This window comes from Aquarana catesbeiana, linkage group LG06 (assembly GCF_042186555.1).
Source record: "Aquarana catesbeiana isolate 2022-GZ linkage group LG06, ASM4218655v1, whole genome shotgun sequence".
In the NCBI taxonomy this organism is placed as follows: Eukaryota; Metazoa; Chordata; class Amphibia; order Anura; family Ranidae; genus Aquarana; species Aquarana catesbeiana.
Window position 1 is genome coordinate 271,858,598 of NC_133329.1, and position 18,210 is coordinate 271,876,807.

The following is an 18,210-nucleotide window of genomic DNA, read 5'->3' on the forward strand; positions in this document are numbered from 1 at the left end:
CTGGAGAGACCTAAAAATGGCTGTCCACCAACGTTTACCATCCAACCTGACAGAACTGGAGAGGATCTGCAAGGAGGAATGGCAGAGGATCCCCAAATCCAGGTGTGAAAAACTTGTTGCATCTTTCCCAAAAAGACTTATGACTGTATTAGATCAAAAGGGTGCTTCTAAATACTAAATACTGAGCAAAGGGTCTGAATACTTAGGAACATGTGATATTTCAGTTTTTCTTTTTTAATAAATCTGCAAAAATGTCAACAATTCTGTGTTTTTCTGTCAATATGGGGTGCTGTGTGTATATTAATGAAGAAAAAAAAAAATGAACTTAAATGATTTTAGCAAATGGCTGCAATATAACAAAGAGTGAAAAATTTAAGGGGGTCTGAATACTTTCGGTCCCCACTGTATATACACATATGTATATGTGTGTATATGTATGTATATATACACATATGTGTATATATGTATGTATATATACACATATGTGTATATATATATATATATATATATATATATATAATATCAGGAATATGTACCTGCCATTACTGACATCTCAATGAAATTGCTAGTGGTCTGTGTGCCATGCTGATCTTCAGACTTCTGCTATTTTGAGTCAATGGCCTAAAATAAGTATGTAGCATGGGAAGTATGTGAGGATCAGCATAACAAGCAAAATAATATTTATTAGAATATTGGTAAGTGCAAACTAGATGAAGTTTAATAGCAGGTATTTATATTACTATTATATTTCATGATTACTACCATATTTATTTTTAAACTTGCTAGCTTTTCTTTTAAAGAAAACTAGGAAAGCAGAGCGTATATATTCTGTTTTCACTGAAGAACCTTGATGCCTTTTATAACTATAATATAGTCCTTTGTTCTACAATGCTGAGACAAGTACAAGGTCACCTATGATTTACTGTAGAAGTGCTGAAGTTTTAATTTGTTACCTTTAAATTAAGACTGTAGTAGACTTGTTTGATGAAGCTGCTGACGGTGTCTATATATTGACTTTTTAGACAGCCTGACAAAACATAAATCTGTTTGCAAGCATTCGTTTTCTGTTATATTCATACCCATTTTGTTGAAAGAATATGTTTTCGATACCACTGGATGCTCATTTAAACAAATGGTGTTATGCTCTCTTTCACTTCATTAAAAAATGCAATATAGCAGAACTCAAATTAGATAACTGGAAAGCTCAATGGACTGCACACTTTCTTGTGGGAGAAGCAATGATCACAGAAAATTGCCAATTCAGTTATTTGTAAATAAGCAGCAAAGAGAATATGATGGAAAGAAAAAAAAAAAAAAATAGTTTCAATTTCCCCCCCGAAACACATTGCAGGGGCATTGTTTGAAATGTGCTCATTTATTTTGTTCACTTTGTGACTGATTTACTTCATTTTTTATAATTGATCCTTTATCTACATTATCACTACAGTCACCTTGTTACCTCAAGCTCTGTATCAATTTGCGTTTCAACAGCCTTTAAAAATCGTAAGCACTCCCCCAAAAATGTTAGGCTTGTCCTTGAAATTTGTGTTCATAGTCCAATCAAAATTGTTAAACAATATAAATGAACTATCAAAAGCATAACATTTCAAGCTATATTTGCTAACTTTTGGTAAATGGCTATTTTATAGGATGGTCGTCTGAGAGTTAATGACCAACTTCTTGCTGTGAATGGAGAGAGTCTGCTGAGTAAATCAAATCAAGAAGCTATGGAAACATTGCGAAGGTCCATGTCTATGGAGGGAAACATCCGTGGAATGATCCAGCTGGTTATTCAGAGAAAGTTGGAAAGACAGACAGAGGTAGGTTCAGAACTAAGTGCCTGTTAACATTATACTGTGGGAGACATCATAATACAAAGATATTATATAACCTCTTGAAAACTTGACCTTTTCTGGCACTTTTTGTTTACATGCAACAATCAGTTTTTATAAAATCTCTTGGAACCCCCAAACATGATATATTTTTTGAAAGCAGAGGCCCTAGAGAATAAATTGGTGGGTTTTGCAATTTTTTTTATGTCACAGGTTATTTGTGCAGCGGTTTTTCAAACGCAGTTTTTGGGAAAAATATATTTTTTTGGAATTTTAATGAAAAAAACACTGTATATAACCCTTAAACAAAGTATCAAATTGTGATCCACCCAGTGAAAGTCCATTAAGAAAAGGCAGGTGAGTATAAACTAGATGATCGTGGAAGAAAATATTAGCAGCGATCCCAAGTCTCCATCACCACACCACTTGTGCCACAGCCCTGTAGGTAATCCACTTACCAGACCCTGCTGGTTAACACGCTTATCAATCAAAGGGATAATCGCTGTTCACTGGACACTTCATCTGTATTTTGCTCATTGCAAGCTGCAGTCCCCTGAGAATCCAGATCCACGTTAAAAAACAAAAAAACAACAGTGTAAAAATAAAATCAATAATTGAAAAAAAATTGTAATGTGCCCCCATGTTAGTGCGCAAAGGTGATCGATCCACACGTTAGTTATCACCTCAAACATCAGATCATGGGCAGAAATACAAGCACTAGACCTCCTCTGTAAATTGAAAGTGGTAACCTATAAAGGCTTTTAAAGCATTGCCTATGAATAGTAAAATTGACGTTGTTTGTCGCAGTTGCTCAGGCTTGCACAATTTTAAACTGTGACCTGTTGTTATCTATTTACTCAGTGTAACATCATATTTTATATTTTACAAAAAAATGGGTTATATACAGTTATTGTGGCAGTGGATCTGGATTCTCGGGGGACTGCAGCTTGCAATGAGCAAAATACAGATGAAAAGTGTCCAGTGAACAGCGATTATCCCTTTGATTGATAAGCGTGTTAACCAGCAGGGTCTGGTAAGTGGATTACCTACAGGGCTGTGGCACAAGTGGTGTGATGATGGAGACTTGGGATCGCTGCTAATATTTTCTTCCACGATCGTCTAGTTTATACTCACCTGCCTTTTCTTAATGGACTTTCACTGAGTGGATCACCATTTGATACTTTGTTTAAGTGGACTCTTAAGCAATTTCATTGATATTTTTAAATATTTGCTATTTTTGCACTAGCGCTGCTGTTTTAGAAATTTTTCTTTGACATATATTTGATGCATCTCATTTTAGTATAGCAGCTGGCAACTATTGTTTTATCAATATTTTCTCTGTGTGAGCTGAGGGAGGGATACTGAACGTAGTTTTTTATCTCTCATTCTTTGATATAACTGTATATAACCCATTTTTTTTTAAATATAAAAGATGATGTTACACTGAGTAAATAGATACCAAACAGGTCACAGTTTAAAATTGTGCAAGCCTGAGCAACTGCGACAAACAACGTCAATTTTACTATTCATAGGCAATGCTTTAAAAGCCTTTATAGGTTACCACTTTAAATTTACAGAGGAGGTCTAGTGCTTGTATTTCTGCCCATGATCTGATGTTTGAGATGATACCTAACGTGTGGAACGATCGTCGTTTGTGTGCATGCGGGACCAATGCACAAGATCACCTTTGCGTACTAAGATGGGGGCACATTACATTTTTTTTCAATTATTGATTTTATTTTTACACTGTTGTTTTTTTGTTTTGTTTTTTTAAGCATCCTTTGTAACAGCAATAGGCACATGACAGGTACTCTTTATGGAGGGATCTGGGGTTTATAAGACCCCAAATCCCTCATCTGCTCCTGAAAGCATTTAAAACACCAAGATCGTTGATTTGGATTAGTTACCATTTCCAAAAAATGGCACTGTTGACATCCAGCTAAATTGGAAGTCATGTCATGTCATTTCTTCTGGGTTACCTTAGCGGAGACTTGATCAAAGCCAATCTCGGCTTTGTATGGGTCTCTGACTAGCTGGCCAACCAGCCATCTAGTAGCTCTGGTCTCCCAGTGGGAAGGGTGAGCCCGAGAGAGCTGCAAGAGAGGCGCTAGATAGCCGTTCAGATTGCTATTACAAGAGAGCCAATTGCTCTAAAAAACAACAGCTTAAAAAGCTGCAGGCATCACCCCGGTACATCTACTTTAAGTCAAGTGACGTATTAGGTATTTGACCTGTTGCTGTCATATGACGGCGGGGCGGTGGGCTTTCGTTCTGGGCCGCCGTCATATGACGGTGGCCCATTCAAACAGGGCATGTGCGCGGACACGCAGCCCTGCACTGTCGGTCGCAGCGTGTCCCCGATACACAGCGCTTCACCGACAGGGGTGAACAGGCATTGGGCATGGCTGTTTACCACATGATCGGCCGCAATTACGTCACGGCCGATCACAAATGGTACTCCCTTCCTAAGACCACGCATGCGCACGATCAGGAACACTCTGCGCGGTCATGGCGGTGGCAGGGTGTTCCCAGGAACACTGCTCATCATCGACCAGGGTAAACAGCCAATGGCTGATGGCTGTTTTCCACGGCCAATCACTAAATGTAAACACAGAGCGGTTACTGCCTGTTACCGGCTCTTCTCTCCTCACACACCACTTCCAGTGTGAGGAGAGAAGAGCTAGGAGCAGTAAGTTACTGATCTGTGTAGTGTCAGTGTTTGCACCAACACCACATAGTAAAGAGAACCTGTCACACCCCCCCCCCCATTGCAGCTGTCACCCAACAGTCACCACATAAGTGCCCATCAGTGCTTAAAAAAAAGTGCATCTGTCACCCATCAGTGCCCATAAAGTACACCTGTCACCCATCAGTGCCCATAAAGTGCACCTGCCTCCCGTCTGTCACCCGTCACACAGCCCATCAGTGACCGTCACCTGCCACCCGTCGCACAGCCCATCAGAAAAATGTCCAAATAGTATATACCAGTGAGGAGGCATTCCAGATCCTCTTCATGACTAATGAGAGCAGTGGGCAGTGGGGAGTTCTCATCAGATTCAAATGCCAATTCCGATTCTGAAACAAATTCAGCATTTGAACCGATCGATAGTAGTTGATCGGCAAATGAATCAGAGCAAGAATGGATCCCTCCTAAATGGGCACGGTGCTCTGGAAACCAGGCAGCCAACAGCAATATACCCCAAGATCAAATTCCCAGGCCCAGTACAAGCGCTGCTGCCAGCGATAGACCCCAAAACCAAAGGCCCACTACCAGCGCTTCCACCAGCGAAAGACCACAAGAAATGCCCAGGCCCAGTACCAGCACTGCCGCAGCATCACTCCCAAATGCCAGCACAGGTAATTCAAATCCCAAAACTACCAGCACTGGAGTGCCATGTCCCCCAAGAGCCAGGGCCACTACACGTCTTCCAGCTGGTTTTGCCAACCAAATATGGCTGCCTTCCGACTCAGGATCAGCAAGAATTCCCCCTTTAACCGCACAGCCCAGTGTGCAGGCCAATACCCACAATTTTATTTTTGCCCGACACTTTCCTGTGCATCGTAGACCAGACCAATTCAGATGCCCAACAGCATATTGCCAATTACCCCCCATCATCATATGCCCTTCCGTTTGAGTTGAAGGATTTGACTCTGGAGGAGTTCGAAGTGTTTATGGGCCTCTCCATAAACAGGGGGCTTACAAAAAAAAATGAAGGACATGCCTACTGGTCCACCAACCCCATCCACCACATGCCCATTTATTCTTTTGTAATGTCCAGGTCCAGATACGAGATGATTATGCACTTCCTTAATTTTAGCAACAACACCCAGTGCCCTCCCTACAATCATCCAAATTACGATAAGTTATATAAAATTTGCCAGAAAAAATATAAATATAACCCTGCGCTTACCCAATGTGGAAGCAGCTCACACAACAAATTAGGATTTTTGTCAGATTACAAATGCAAATACAAGTGTAGCGCTATGAGTTATGGGATTATAAAAATTAAAGATGATATAAGACAAAGGTAAAAAATATCTGTATCAAACCCCAACATTTGCAATATAAGATAGCTTGACAGATATATAAAATAAACAAAAACAATAATAAAGTCTCTGGTATTTCTTCAGATGTTTTTAAATGCTTAAAAAGCTGAGGAGGACTGATGTTAATCAAGAGGTATATAAAGTCCCTTATTCACCACGTGGATAACACATGCAAAAATGTGATGGACCCTCCACACACGGACAAAGTGAAGGCTTACCAGAGGGATTGAACTCATAAGAACATACGTTCAATGAGTCAATCAAGCTTGTGACCCCAATGGGTATTCAAAGAAAGGGAACTTCACAACTGGACGGTGGTAAAGCTTCAATACATATCCATACTTCTGACGGTACTCAAAATGAATAGCAAACCTTCCCGCGGGTCATCTCAGATAGACAATCCATATAGAAATGAAGAAGGGGAGCCACATAGCATAATACCGTTTAAGGAAACAGATTTATTAAAATAAGTATTCAACTTACATTCCAGTAATAAGAAAAGCGCTTCAAGTTAAAATTATGGCAGGCAGTGGAGTCTCCCGACGCGTTTCGTCTTAAAAGACTTCTTCTGGGGTCACCCCAGAAGAAGTCTTTTAAGACGAAACGCGTCGGGAGACTCCACTGCCTGCCATAATTTTAACTTGAAGCGCTTTTCTTATTACTGGAATGTAAGTTGAATACTTATTTTAATAAATCTGTTTCCTTAAACGGTATTATGCTATGTGGCTCCCCTTCTTCATTTCTATATGGATTGTCTATCTGAGATGACCCGCGGGAAGGTTTGCTATTCATTTTGAGTACCGTCAGAAGTATGGATATGTATTGAAGCTTTACCACCGTCCAGTTGTGAAGTTCCCTTTCTTTGAATACCCATTGGGGTCACAAGCTTGATTGACTCATTGAACGTATGTTCTTATGAGTTCAATCCCTCTGGTAAGCCTTCACTTTGTCCGTGTGTGGAGGGTCCATCACATTTTTGCATGTGTTATCCACGTGGTGAATAAGGGACTTTATATACCTCTTGATTAACATCAGTCCTCCTCAGCTTTTTAAGCATTTAAAAACATCTGAAGAAATACCAGAGACTTTATTATTGTTTTTGTTTATTTTATATATCTGTCAAGCTATCTTATATTGCAAATGTTGGGGTTTGATACAGATATTTTTTACCTTTGTCTTATATAAAATTTGCCCACTCATAAATTTATTTTCACAACGATTTGCAGAACTCTATGTCCCTGATCAGCATATATGTGTAGATGAGTCCCTGGTACCCTTTTCAGGCCGGCTAGGAATAAAGCAATACATTCCTAGCAAAAGGGCCAAATACAGAGTGAAATTTTATAAGCTTTGAAAGAGAGTCACCGGATATCTGTATGCGTTCTGGTAAAATTGTATGGGACCTGCTGAAGAAAGGTTACCACATATACCTGGATAACTTCTACACCAACCTGCCCATTTTCAAACACCTATACCTCACAGAAACCCTGACCTGCGGAACCTCCAGAAAGAATAGGAAGGGCTTCCCACAAGCCATAGTGAATAAAAAACTGCAAAGAGGAAAAAGAGCACCTTTGAGATGCAATAAAGTGCTGGCCTTGAGGTGAAAGGCTACCAGGAATGTGTACATGATGTCCACCATCCATGATGACACTACAATTGAAGTTCAGAGAAGAAGAGGTCCCATTGAAAAGCCAACATGTGTACAAGATTACAATCTCTACATGGGGGGGTGAATTTCAACGACCAAATGCTTCAGCCATATTTATCAATAAGGAGGTCTCGTTTCTGATGCAAGAAAGTAGCAATCTATTTAATTCATTTGGCCATTTATAATGCCTACATAATTCACACCAAATCCAGGGAAAGCCCTGCCCACTTCCCAAAATTCATCGAAGACGTTGTCATGTCCCTTATCTACCAACAAAGACCCCCCCCCCCAGAAAACCTTCGCTCTGATGCTGTTAGCCGATCTTCATGAGCGACACTTCCCGGACAATATTCCACCATCTGAAGCAGGCCGAAGACAGCAAAAAAAATGTTGAGTATGCAGCAAAAGAGGATTTCAAAGAGATACCAGCTACCATTGTCCCCAGTGTCTCTCCGAACCTAACCTTGCATTGGTGAATGCTTTCGACTGTATCACACATCCCTAAAATATTAGCCCATATTCTTAACCATTTCCCTATTTTCATCATCTGTGCTGACCATTTCCCATGCTGCCTTAAATAACCCTGCCACTGCCTTCCACGTGAACTGACCCTGGCCTGCTTTATCAACTACACTTCTGCCTACCGCTTGGACTGCTTGCACATGAACTGGCTTCATAGAGATTTGGGTGGGTGAAGCCTCTGCCCCTGTGCACAGGTCTTACCTGATTGCGGCCCTCAGCCTGCTGCTGACTTACTGCCATCATGCCTCTGGACTATGGAAATAATTAGCTGTAACAAGAGACAGTATGTTTATGAAGGGGTAGAGAGGGGTACAATAATGAGTTCAGGCAGGTATTGGTGTACCAGGACCAATATTATAGCTGTGCTTGCTGTCCCTGCCTATACAAATGCTTTGACTGTGCTGACGATATCCTTGTGCTGACTATAGACAATATTCCTGCCTGCTACCTGGATAATTACTATTGTTGTTGCTAAGCACATCCTTGCCTGCTTCTCTCATCTGTGGACACTACTAAAACCACAGGTAATACTTTTTTTATCCTTTTCTCAATAGAATTTATTTTGGAGTGTAATTTTTGATATGTAAATGCTATGTGTTAAAAATATGAAGGGCCTTCAAAAATGATAGGTTGTCAGGAAATTAGATGTGTAATTTATGCTTGTAAAACGCCTGAAGGTGCTACTTCAATGGTGGGCCTCTGTATGTGGCCAGGTTGTGTAAAAAGTCTCACAAATGTGGTATCGCCATACTCAGGAGGAGTAGCAGAATGTATTTTGGGGTGTCATTTTTGCTATGTACATGCTATGTGTTGGAAATATCTTAAAAAATGAACAACTTTGTGGAAAAATGTGTTCATTTTTTCCCACATTTTCCAAAAACTTCTGGAAGAAAAATGAACCATTCAAAACACTCATTATGCCTCATAAATTTATACATTGGGGTGTCTGCTTTCCAAAATGGGGTCATTTTCTGGGCGTTTTCATTGTCCTGGTGCTCCAGGGCCTTCAAATGTGTGATAGGTCGTCCTGAAATTATATGTGTAATTTATGTCCCTAGAACACCTGATGGTGCTCCTTGCATGTTGGGCCTCTGTATGTGGCCAGGCTGTGAAAAAGTCTCACATATGTGGTATTGCCATACTCAGGAGGAGTAGCAGAATGTGTTTTGGTGTGTAGTTGCAAGCATGCATATGCTGTGCGAGAGAAATAACCTGTTAATTTGACAATTTTGTAAAAGAAAAAAAAAAAAAAACAAACAAATCTTAAGTTTGCAAAGAATCGTGGGAAAAAAATTACAACTTCAAAAAACTCACCATGCGACTCACTAAATACCTTGGGATGTCTACTTTCCAAAATGTGGTAATTTGGTGGTATTTGTACTTTCCTGGCTTTTTAGTGTCTCAAGAAGTGAGATAGGCCTTCAATACATCAGGTGTGATCAATTTTCAATGATTGGCACCATAGCTTGTAGACTCTCTAACTTTCACAAAGAGCAAATAATATACACTAATTAGGGCTATTTTTACCAAAGATATGTAGCCCTATAATTTTTGGCCAAAATTTATGAAGAAAAATTACTAAATTGCAAAATTTTATGACAGAAACAAAGAAAAAGGCATTTTTTCACCAAATTTTCAGTCTTTTTTTTATTTATAGCATAAAAAACCCACTAGTGATTAAATATTACCAAAAGAAAGCTCAATTTGTGTTAAAAAAAGGACGCACATTTCATGTGGGTACAGTGTTGCATGACTGAGTAACTGTCATTCAAAGTGTGTGAGCGCTGAAAGCTGAAAATTGGTCTGGGCAGGAAGGGGGTGAAAGTGCCCTGTAGGCAAGTGGTTAATTTGGTGACAAGTGTATACAGGTGTATAGTTAAAGTGTATCTAAATCTAAAACAATTTTTGTTTTTGGATGAAATAGGGAGTTAAAACCCTTGTCAAATTATTTTTCTGTCTGTATCCTCAAGAAAAGATTTGAAAGATTTCCTCTCTTCTACTATTCGGTAAAAACTGTAAAATGTGTGTTTTTCATCACGTGAATGGGACACACCCTTTTCTTAGTCTGATGTTGGGTAACGTCCTTCCACCTGCCGACACCTGTTAGCGGATTCTCCCGCCACAGCGAGTGTTAGAGGCGCGCTCAGTATATGAGACGTGTGGAGGGCTGTGCGGTGCGGATTTCTTTCCTGTCCCGCCGGGTGGATGAAGTAACATACCCTCTTTTCTTGAATTCGGACGAACACTATTCTGTATGGAACTCCCTGGTTGTGGATGCTGTCACACCCTACTTGGTCTATAGGAATTCTGATTGGAAGATCCATCGTGGGGTATTGTTCTATGCTTGACTGACTCACCACCGCTGGTGTGTGGGTCCACACCCTAGGGTAAGAGTACCCATTGCCTTTCTTTAATACCCGATGCACATCTGTCACTATCATGTGTGAAGTTATGTTTATCATCTGAGCCTTGAAGGAGGATTACACCATGCCATTTCCTATTAAAAGACTGCGCTGACCTTATTGTTATTTCTTATATGAACTATATAGGAGTTTCATGATAGGTTGACTTATTGAGGAGACCTGTCCTGATTAGACTAATACTTCAAGTGTGGTCACTGTATGAACATTGATTTATTTTGGTGACATATGTGACTGAGACGTCCATATGAGATCCCTCTCCCTTTTTTTTTTTGTTTGTTGATGTACACATTTTAATATATTCACATACACATTTAGTGAATATTCTTCCGTAGAAGGTTTTTTGGGGTAGACGTATGTTATTTATGTATTTATTTATTTATTGTTGTGTGTGTACCATTGGGAAAATTTCTCTTTACTTCCTGTTCCAGAGATGCAGCAGGAGGTTTTGGGGAAATCTCCCAAAGTTAGGGGATTTTCTCTCTTAGTTTACATTAGCATTGGCCACTTGTAGAGTGATCTGTGGTGGATCGTTCTTCAGAGGACATTTGACAGTTGGTGAGGAGGCATTATGCTGCCTCCTTACTGCTTGTTTTCACCCTTAAAAGTCTTCACCATAGCACTGTAACAGCGTGCATTGCACAAGATTTCAAGGAGGTTGTAGCGCAGCCCCATAACTGGGCTCACCCATAATGATTTCCTGGATCCGAAGGGCCTGATATGGCTGGGGGGCCCCACACAGTTTTTTCCCTTTATTTTTCATTGTCATATTGATCGATAAATTTCCGACCAATTCAAATGCAAATCATTTTGAAAATTTGGAATTCATTAGAAAACTAATAAAAAAAAAAAAAAACTAAGAGAATCTGAACTAAATTCATTCCAAAACAAATCCACAAAATGAAATTAGTAACATAACAAATTTATCCAAAACTAAACAAATGTTTCAGTTCTGCACATGTCCACTCCTAAACACAGATCTGTATTCAATGAAATGTGTTATTTTAAAGGAGATCTATGGTCACAGCATATATTTTTATTAAATATCAGCACTGTAATGGCAATTCAAACAATAGTTGTTATTGACAATCTATATAAAGCTTACTTGAAAAATTTTCTTTGATGTTGTGAGTGTTGTCTGTCTGCTGCCCATCTCTTTCCACAACCTTTTGGATTCCTGAATGCAGTTTGTCCATTGCTCTCTACCATCATTTTCTAAGGATTACATATGCTGCCTGCAAGCAGTGACTCCTGTTCCAACTCCACCTCCTGAATCTCCAATTCTCAGGACCTCTGTAGTTCAGAAGGCAAGCTCTGTGAAATGTGTGACACAGCAGTGCCTTTTAATAATTGAAATACAATGTGAAAATATATGATTTTAAATTATGACTATAGATACACTTACATTTATATACTTTTTAGTTAAAATGCTACTAAACCCACAACAGTGAAATCAGTCTCTATATGCAGTAAAGCATGCTTGTTATACTCACTGTGAAACCTAAGGGGTTAATCATCTGCATTGTGTAAAAAGGCTGTTTGGTCCTGTGTGCACAGATCCTCCCCTTCTTGCATGGTCTCCAAAACATGGACGAGACAGAGTTACTGGAGTCAGGCTGCACTGTTCAGTTTGGTGTGTATTGATAGAGAGCTTTTTTTTTTTTCTTTTCTTGGGAGTGCATGTGATCAGCACAGGGCCAATCAGCACTGTCCAGACAGGGGTTCTCCATCCTGATAGGACAGTCAGTGCAGAATGAAAACTCCTCCTACGAGCTTTAACTAGACACTGATAGAAGTCACAAGATTGCTGATGAGAAAAGGTATTTAGCAGTTTAGATTTTACTAAAATGATTGCATTCCCTTGTTCTGTATACAGTGGGAGAATAGATATAGTGAATGCAGGCTCCAGGGTTTAGTAACACTTTAACACCTGGAAATGAAATAAGTGGCAATACTGACCAACTATAATCCGTGGGCTGAGTTGTGCTCAGAACATATACAGTACCTCCTGTTACCTACATTTCCCTCTACAGTGTTATTTTGTTTTGTTTTGTTTTTTTCTATAAATGTAATATTTAATGTTAATGGGCTTCATTGATTGTTCCATATATGTTTTTATGTTCAAAGCATATCTCATTATTATTATTTATTTATAGAATACAGACTTTACAGACTTGTATGATGGCATTTTAAAGGAAGGGAAAAAGTAGATAGCAGCAAATATTTAGGTGGATATATGCTGTTTAATGCATCTACACCACACACAGAAATTACTGAAGTGAGACATTTGTTTAAGCAAACTAAATCAAGATCATTTATAAAATGAAAATATTATGTTATGTATTATACAACTAAGTCTGCCATATCCTGTTAGCATAGCTCACACTCCACCAGTCCAAAACCAGTAACTCAATGGCCGGCATTTCTCAAATGGGACAGGATATCCCTCACCATGACTTGATGAATCCAGCATTTGCAATGCATTGCAATCATATCTAATCTACATGCCATAAGGCTAAACATAGCTGCAATTCACAGTGGGGATGAAATATCATCTATGTTTACCTACTGTCTGTGAACATGCTGAACCGTTTTAATGAGACTCAGGCAACTGTATACCGCACTGCCATCAAAGCTGAAACACTTTAGAGAAAATAAAATGTTTTGGTGGCTGACATAGGGACTCCACTGTTTTCCTTACTCCTTAGGGGTCCCAAACAGCGTCAGAGCTCTGTCTGAGTGAATTAAGCACACATTGAGTTATATCTACAAGTAGGTTCATTGCTTTTGAACTGAATTTAAATGTGTAATAGAAGTGTTACTTGTAAGGCAGTGTACAGGTTTCTTCATTAGACATCATGAGCCATTCATTATACATTTCTGTTTGTATTAGCAGTTTTGTTTTAGCAGTGGGTGCTATAGACTCTGCTTCTTTGCCATTGTTTTATGGCAGTTTATGCAATGCCTAGGGTAGCTATTTCTATTTATTGTTCTAACTGGGAGCCAGACATTTCTGAATGAGTTATTGGCGTGAAGCTGTTTCTGCATAGTAACGCCATTCGACTTCTGTGCTCACTGGGTTGGAAGCCACGTTAATTTAGTATCATCTAAATGCCATGCTGAAATGGTGTGACTCTAATATTCAACAAATATGATCGATGAATGTGTTAAACCTGCGTGCACTTTATGATCTGTGCATAGGTAAGCGAGAGATACATAAATATGAGATAGATTTAATAGCACTGGATGGGATAGATCCATCCATTTATTGTGAGGAATGATTCATGACCCGGGAGTTGCTTTGACGGCTACAGTCATAAGTGGAGCAGTGAAGCAAGGGACCACAGATCATGAATACACGCTGAGAAGACATGTATTATATATATTTCTTCTATGCTTGCTATACTATGTGCATTCTAGTATGCAGGCAGACATCATCCTGATATGCTACTCTTTAACTCTCATTTTGTGTGTGTATATGTGTTCTGACTGTGCTTTACAGAAATATTGCATATTTATAAGAGAGATGTTGGTACCAGCAGAATCTTATTCGACTCCATTTTAAAAATGGGAAATTAAATGCTTAACACAACATAAAAACGGCATACTTTAAACACCTATAATATGTAACGTATTTTCTCCATCTCATAAAAATATATATATTTATATTTATATATATACACACACACACACACACTTTATTGTCAAAAGTATTGGGATGCCTGCCTTTACACGCACATGAACTTTAGTGGCATCTCAGTCTCAGTAGGGTTCAATATTGAGTTGGCCCACCCTTTGCAGCTATAACAGCTTCAACCACAAGGTTTAGAAGTTTTTCAATGGAAATGTTTGACCATTTTTTGAGAAGTGCATTTGTGAGGTCAGGCACTGATGTTGGATGAGAAGGTCTGGCTCCCAGTCTCCGCTCTAATTCATCCCAAAGGTGTTCTGTTGGGTTGAAGTCAGGACTCTGTGCAGGCCAGTCAAGTTCCTCTACCCCAAACTCGCTAAGCCTTGTCTTTATGGACCTTGCTTTGTGCACTGGTCTGCAGTCATGTTGGAACAGAAAGGGGCCATCTCCAAACTTTTCCCACAAAGTTGGGAACATGAATTTTTCCAAAATGTCTTGGTATGCTGATGCCTTAAGAGTTCCCTTCACTGGAACTAAGGGGCCAAGTTCACCCCCTGAAAAACAACCCCACACCATAATCCCCCCCTCCACCAAATGATTTTGAGGGGTGTCCCGATACTTTTGGCAATATAGTGTGGATGAGCGAGTTTGGGGTGGAGGAACTTGACTGGCCTGCAGAGAGTCCTGACCTTAACCCAATAGAACACTTTTGGGATGAATTCAAGTGGAGACTGCGAGCCAGGCCTTCTCTTCCAACATCATCGCCTGACCTCACAAATATGCTTGTGCGTCTAAAGGCAGGCATCACAATGCTTTTGATAATGTAGTGCATATATATACTGTATATCTCAGCATTGAGCACACCATTGATTGGGCAACCTTGAGGACTGTAGATAAAGTGGAGAAGAAAGACACATCATGCTTACATCCCTTCGACATTGGAAGATGTCCAGTAGTGCAATCAGCACCGAAGGGGAGAAACCAGTGAAATCCAAGTGCACCCATCTACTGTCCAGACAAGTCTTCATGAAAGAAATGCATCCAAAAAGCCATACCTCCGACATGGGAACAAAGCTAAGCGACTCAACTATAAATGAAAATATAGGAACAGAAAAAGGCAGTAGGTGCTCTGGACTGATGAGTCATTTTTTTTATTATTTGGCTGTAGCAGGAGGCAGTGTGTTCCCTTAAGGGCTGGAAAACGGTACAATAGTGAGTGTCTGCTGGCAACGATGAAGCATGGTGGAGGTTCCTTGCAGGTTTGGGGCTGCACTTGTACAAATGGAGTTGGAGATTTGATCAGGATCAATGGTGCCTTCAATGCTGATAAATGAGACAGATATGTATCCATCACACCATACCCATCAGGGAAGTGTGTGATTTGCCCCAATCCCTGGGCAAGATGATGTCCCCAAACATACAACCAATGTCATTTGAGAACTATCTTCAGCGTAACGAAGAACAAGGAGTCCTGAAAATGGTTGTTTGATCCCCACAGAGCCCTGATCTCAACCTCATTGAGTCTGTCTGAGATTACATGAAGAGACAGAAGGATTTGAGGCAGCCTACATCCACAGAAGATCTGTGGTCAGTTCTCCAAGATGTTTGGAAAAATTTACCTGCTAAGTTTCTTCAAAACCTGTGTAGATCAAGTAGAACTTGATTTTGATTTTTCTTCTGTTCATTCACTTTCCATTTTGGTAATTGATAAAAATAAACTATTAAGACTTCTATTCATAGGCGTGTGCACGGGGTGTGCCTGGGCATAGTCTAATCACCCCGTGCTGTCTCCCGAGATCTACTCTGTGTCATCCAAGGAGTGGGTAGCCCGTGTTGCCTGTGAAACAGTATCAAATTGAGCAGATCGTGAGGCTTGCCAGATCCGCTCATTGTGTGTAAAACTGTCAGGTATTGTAACTGCTTTAAGGGAGAAAGACCAGCTGTCTAAGCTGCGCGGTGATGTCGGTGGTGGGCGGGACCAAACAGCTATCAAACACCAGCCAATGGGATGGGGTCAGGGCGGGCCACTACGTTAAAGTGGCTCCACCCCTTTCTTAAGCTGCCCAATTATTGGCTGGTGTTTGATAGCTGGTCGGTTCCGCGGCTCCGCTCATCCCTGACATCACATCTGAGTTTTGACAGCTGGCCTTTCTCCCTGCAAGCAGTTACTTTACATTTACTTGACATTTTCCCACACTGAATGGCTCTTGCAAGCCTTACTGTCTGCCAGTGCCCACCAATGCTGCCTATCAGTGCCCATCAGTGCTGCCTATCAATGACAATCAGTGCCCAGCAGTGCTGCATATCAGTGCCAACAATCAGTGTCAATCAGTGCTGCCTATCAGTGTCCATCAGTGGTGAACATCAGTGCCACCTATCAGTGCCCATCAGTACTGCCAATTAGTGCCCATCAATGCTGCCGATCAGTGCCAATAAGTGCTGCCTATCAGTGCCAATCATTGCTGCCAATCAGTGCCCATCATTGCTGCCTATCAGTGCCCATCAGTGCTGCCTATTAAGGACAATCAGTCCCCAGCAGTGCTGCCTATCAGTGCTGCCAATCAGTGTCAGTCAGTGCTGCCAATTAGTGTACATCAGTGTTGCCAATTAGTGCCCATCAATGCTGCCAATCAGTGCCACCTATCAGTGCCAATAGGGGCATATCAATGCTGCCAATCAGTACCCATCAGTGCCGCCAATTAGTGCCTATCAGTGCTGTCAATTAGTGCTGCAAATCAGTGCAGCCTATCAGTGCCAACCAGTGCTGCCTATCAGTGCTAATCAGGGCCCATCAGTGTTTTCTATCAGTGCCAATCATTGCTGCCTAACACTGCCGCCAATCAGTGCTGCATATCAGTGGAACCTATCAGTGTCAAACAGTGGCACCTTATAGTGCATATCAGTGCTGCCAATCAGTGCCCATAAATGCTGTCAATCAGTGCCTATCAGTGCACTGAGTGCAGGGATGGGGTGATGAACTCAGCAGCCAGGCACATTGTCCATGCGGGGGGCTTCTGGGGCACTACTGAAATCTGTCAATGTTTATTAATGCCACATGCCAATCTTTAGTATAATAGCTAATCACCACACTACTATTTACAATAAACTACTGGAGGTAAAATAAAAAAATGTCAGTAAATGGCCTACTGCTAAGCACTGTTACATGTTCCCACACCACAAAAAAAAAAAAAAGTGCAGCACTAACTTACTAATTGATAACTTAACAATAATGGTGGAGCCCACTAATGTGTGGAAATCTCAATAAACTTCAATATTACCGCGGTACCGTTCTCTGTGATATGTAACTTTATAATATAATACACATCAAACTGAGAACAAGACATAACAAATTAAATTTAGCAGGGATGGTGGTAACCCCTCCTATAGATATTTGTCAATTCAGATTAACAAATGCAATCATTCCAGTGATATGTGATTTCACATGTAATACACATCAAACTGAGAATAAGACATACATTTTTTTAAAAACTTAGCAGGGATGTTGGAAACCCCTCTACAGATATTTGCAATACAAATTAACTTCCAGTGCAACAACTTTTTAGTTGGGAGGTTCACACCATTATAGCACTTCAGAATTTTTATTTTTTAGATTGTTACACTTAATTTTATATATTTTAGTTACTTTGGGTAGCCAAAATACTGGGTTACTTTGGGTTTTATAATACACTTATTGGGATTTTTTTGACCAAAGACATGTAGCAGAATACATTTTGCCCCAAATGCTTTTTCCAATAAGGAAATTTGATTATTTTTTTTTATTGAATATGTTTTATGGCAGAAAGTAAAAAATATATATATATTTATTTATTTTTTTTTAATTGTTTTTTTTTTTTATTTTTATCGCAAAAAAATAAAAAATACAGAGGTGATCAAATACCACCAAAAGAAAGCTCTATTTGTGTGAAAAAAATGATATGTTAAATTAGTGTAGTGCCGAATACAATGTAGCAAAAAATGGCCTGGTCATGAAGGAGGTAATATCTTCCAGAGGGCAAGTGATTAAAGTATATGTAAACCGACTGAAATGTTATGAGATTACATGAAGAGACAGAAGGATTTATCAGCTTTACCATGATAACTTTACAG

At 40.0% G+C, this 18,210-nt stretch overlaps 1 protein-coding gene across 4 annotated transcripts in view; it reads left to right on the top strand.

Moving 5' to 3' along the window:
• The window catches only part of PARD3B (par-3 family cell polarity regulator beta), a 2,266,259-nt gene that overhangs the window by 825,993 nt on the left and 1,422,056 nt on the right, over positions 1 to 18,210 (top strand). For all 4 annotated transcript variants that reach the window (XM_073633364.1, XM_073633363.1, XM_073633365.1 and 1 more), the window contains one exon: positions 1,650 to 1,820. In XM_073633364.1, the coding sequence (XP_073489465.1) occupies positions 1,650 to 1,820 (171 nt within the window). The remainder of the gene's footprint in view (positions 1 to 1,649; positions 1,821 to 18,210) is intronic.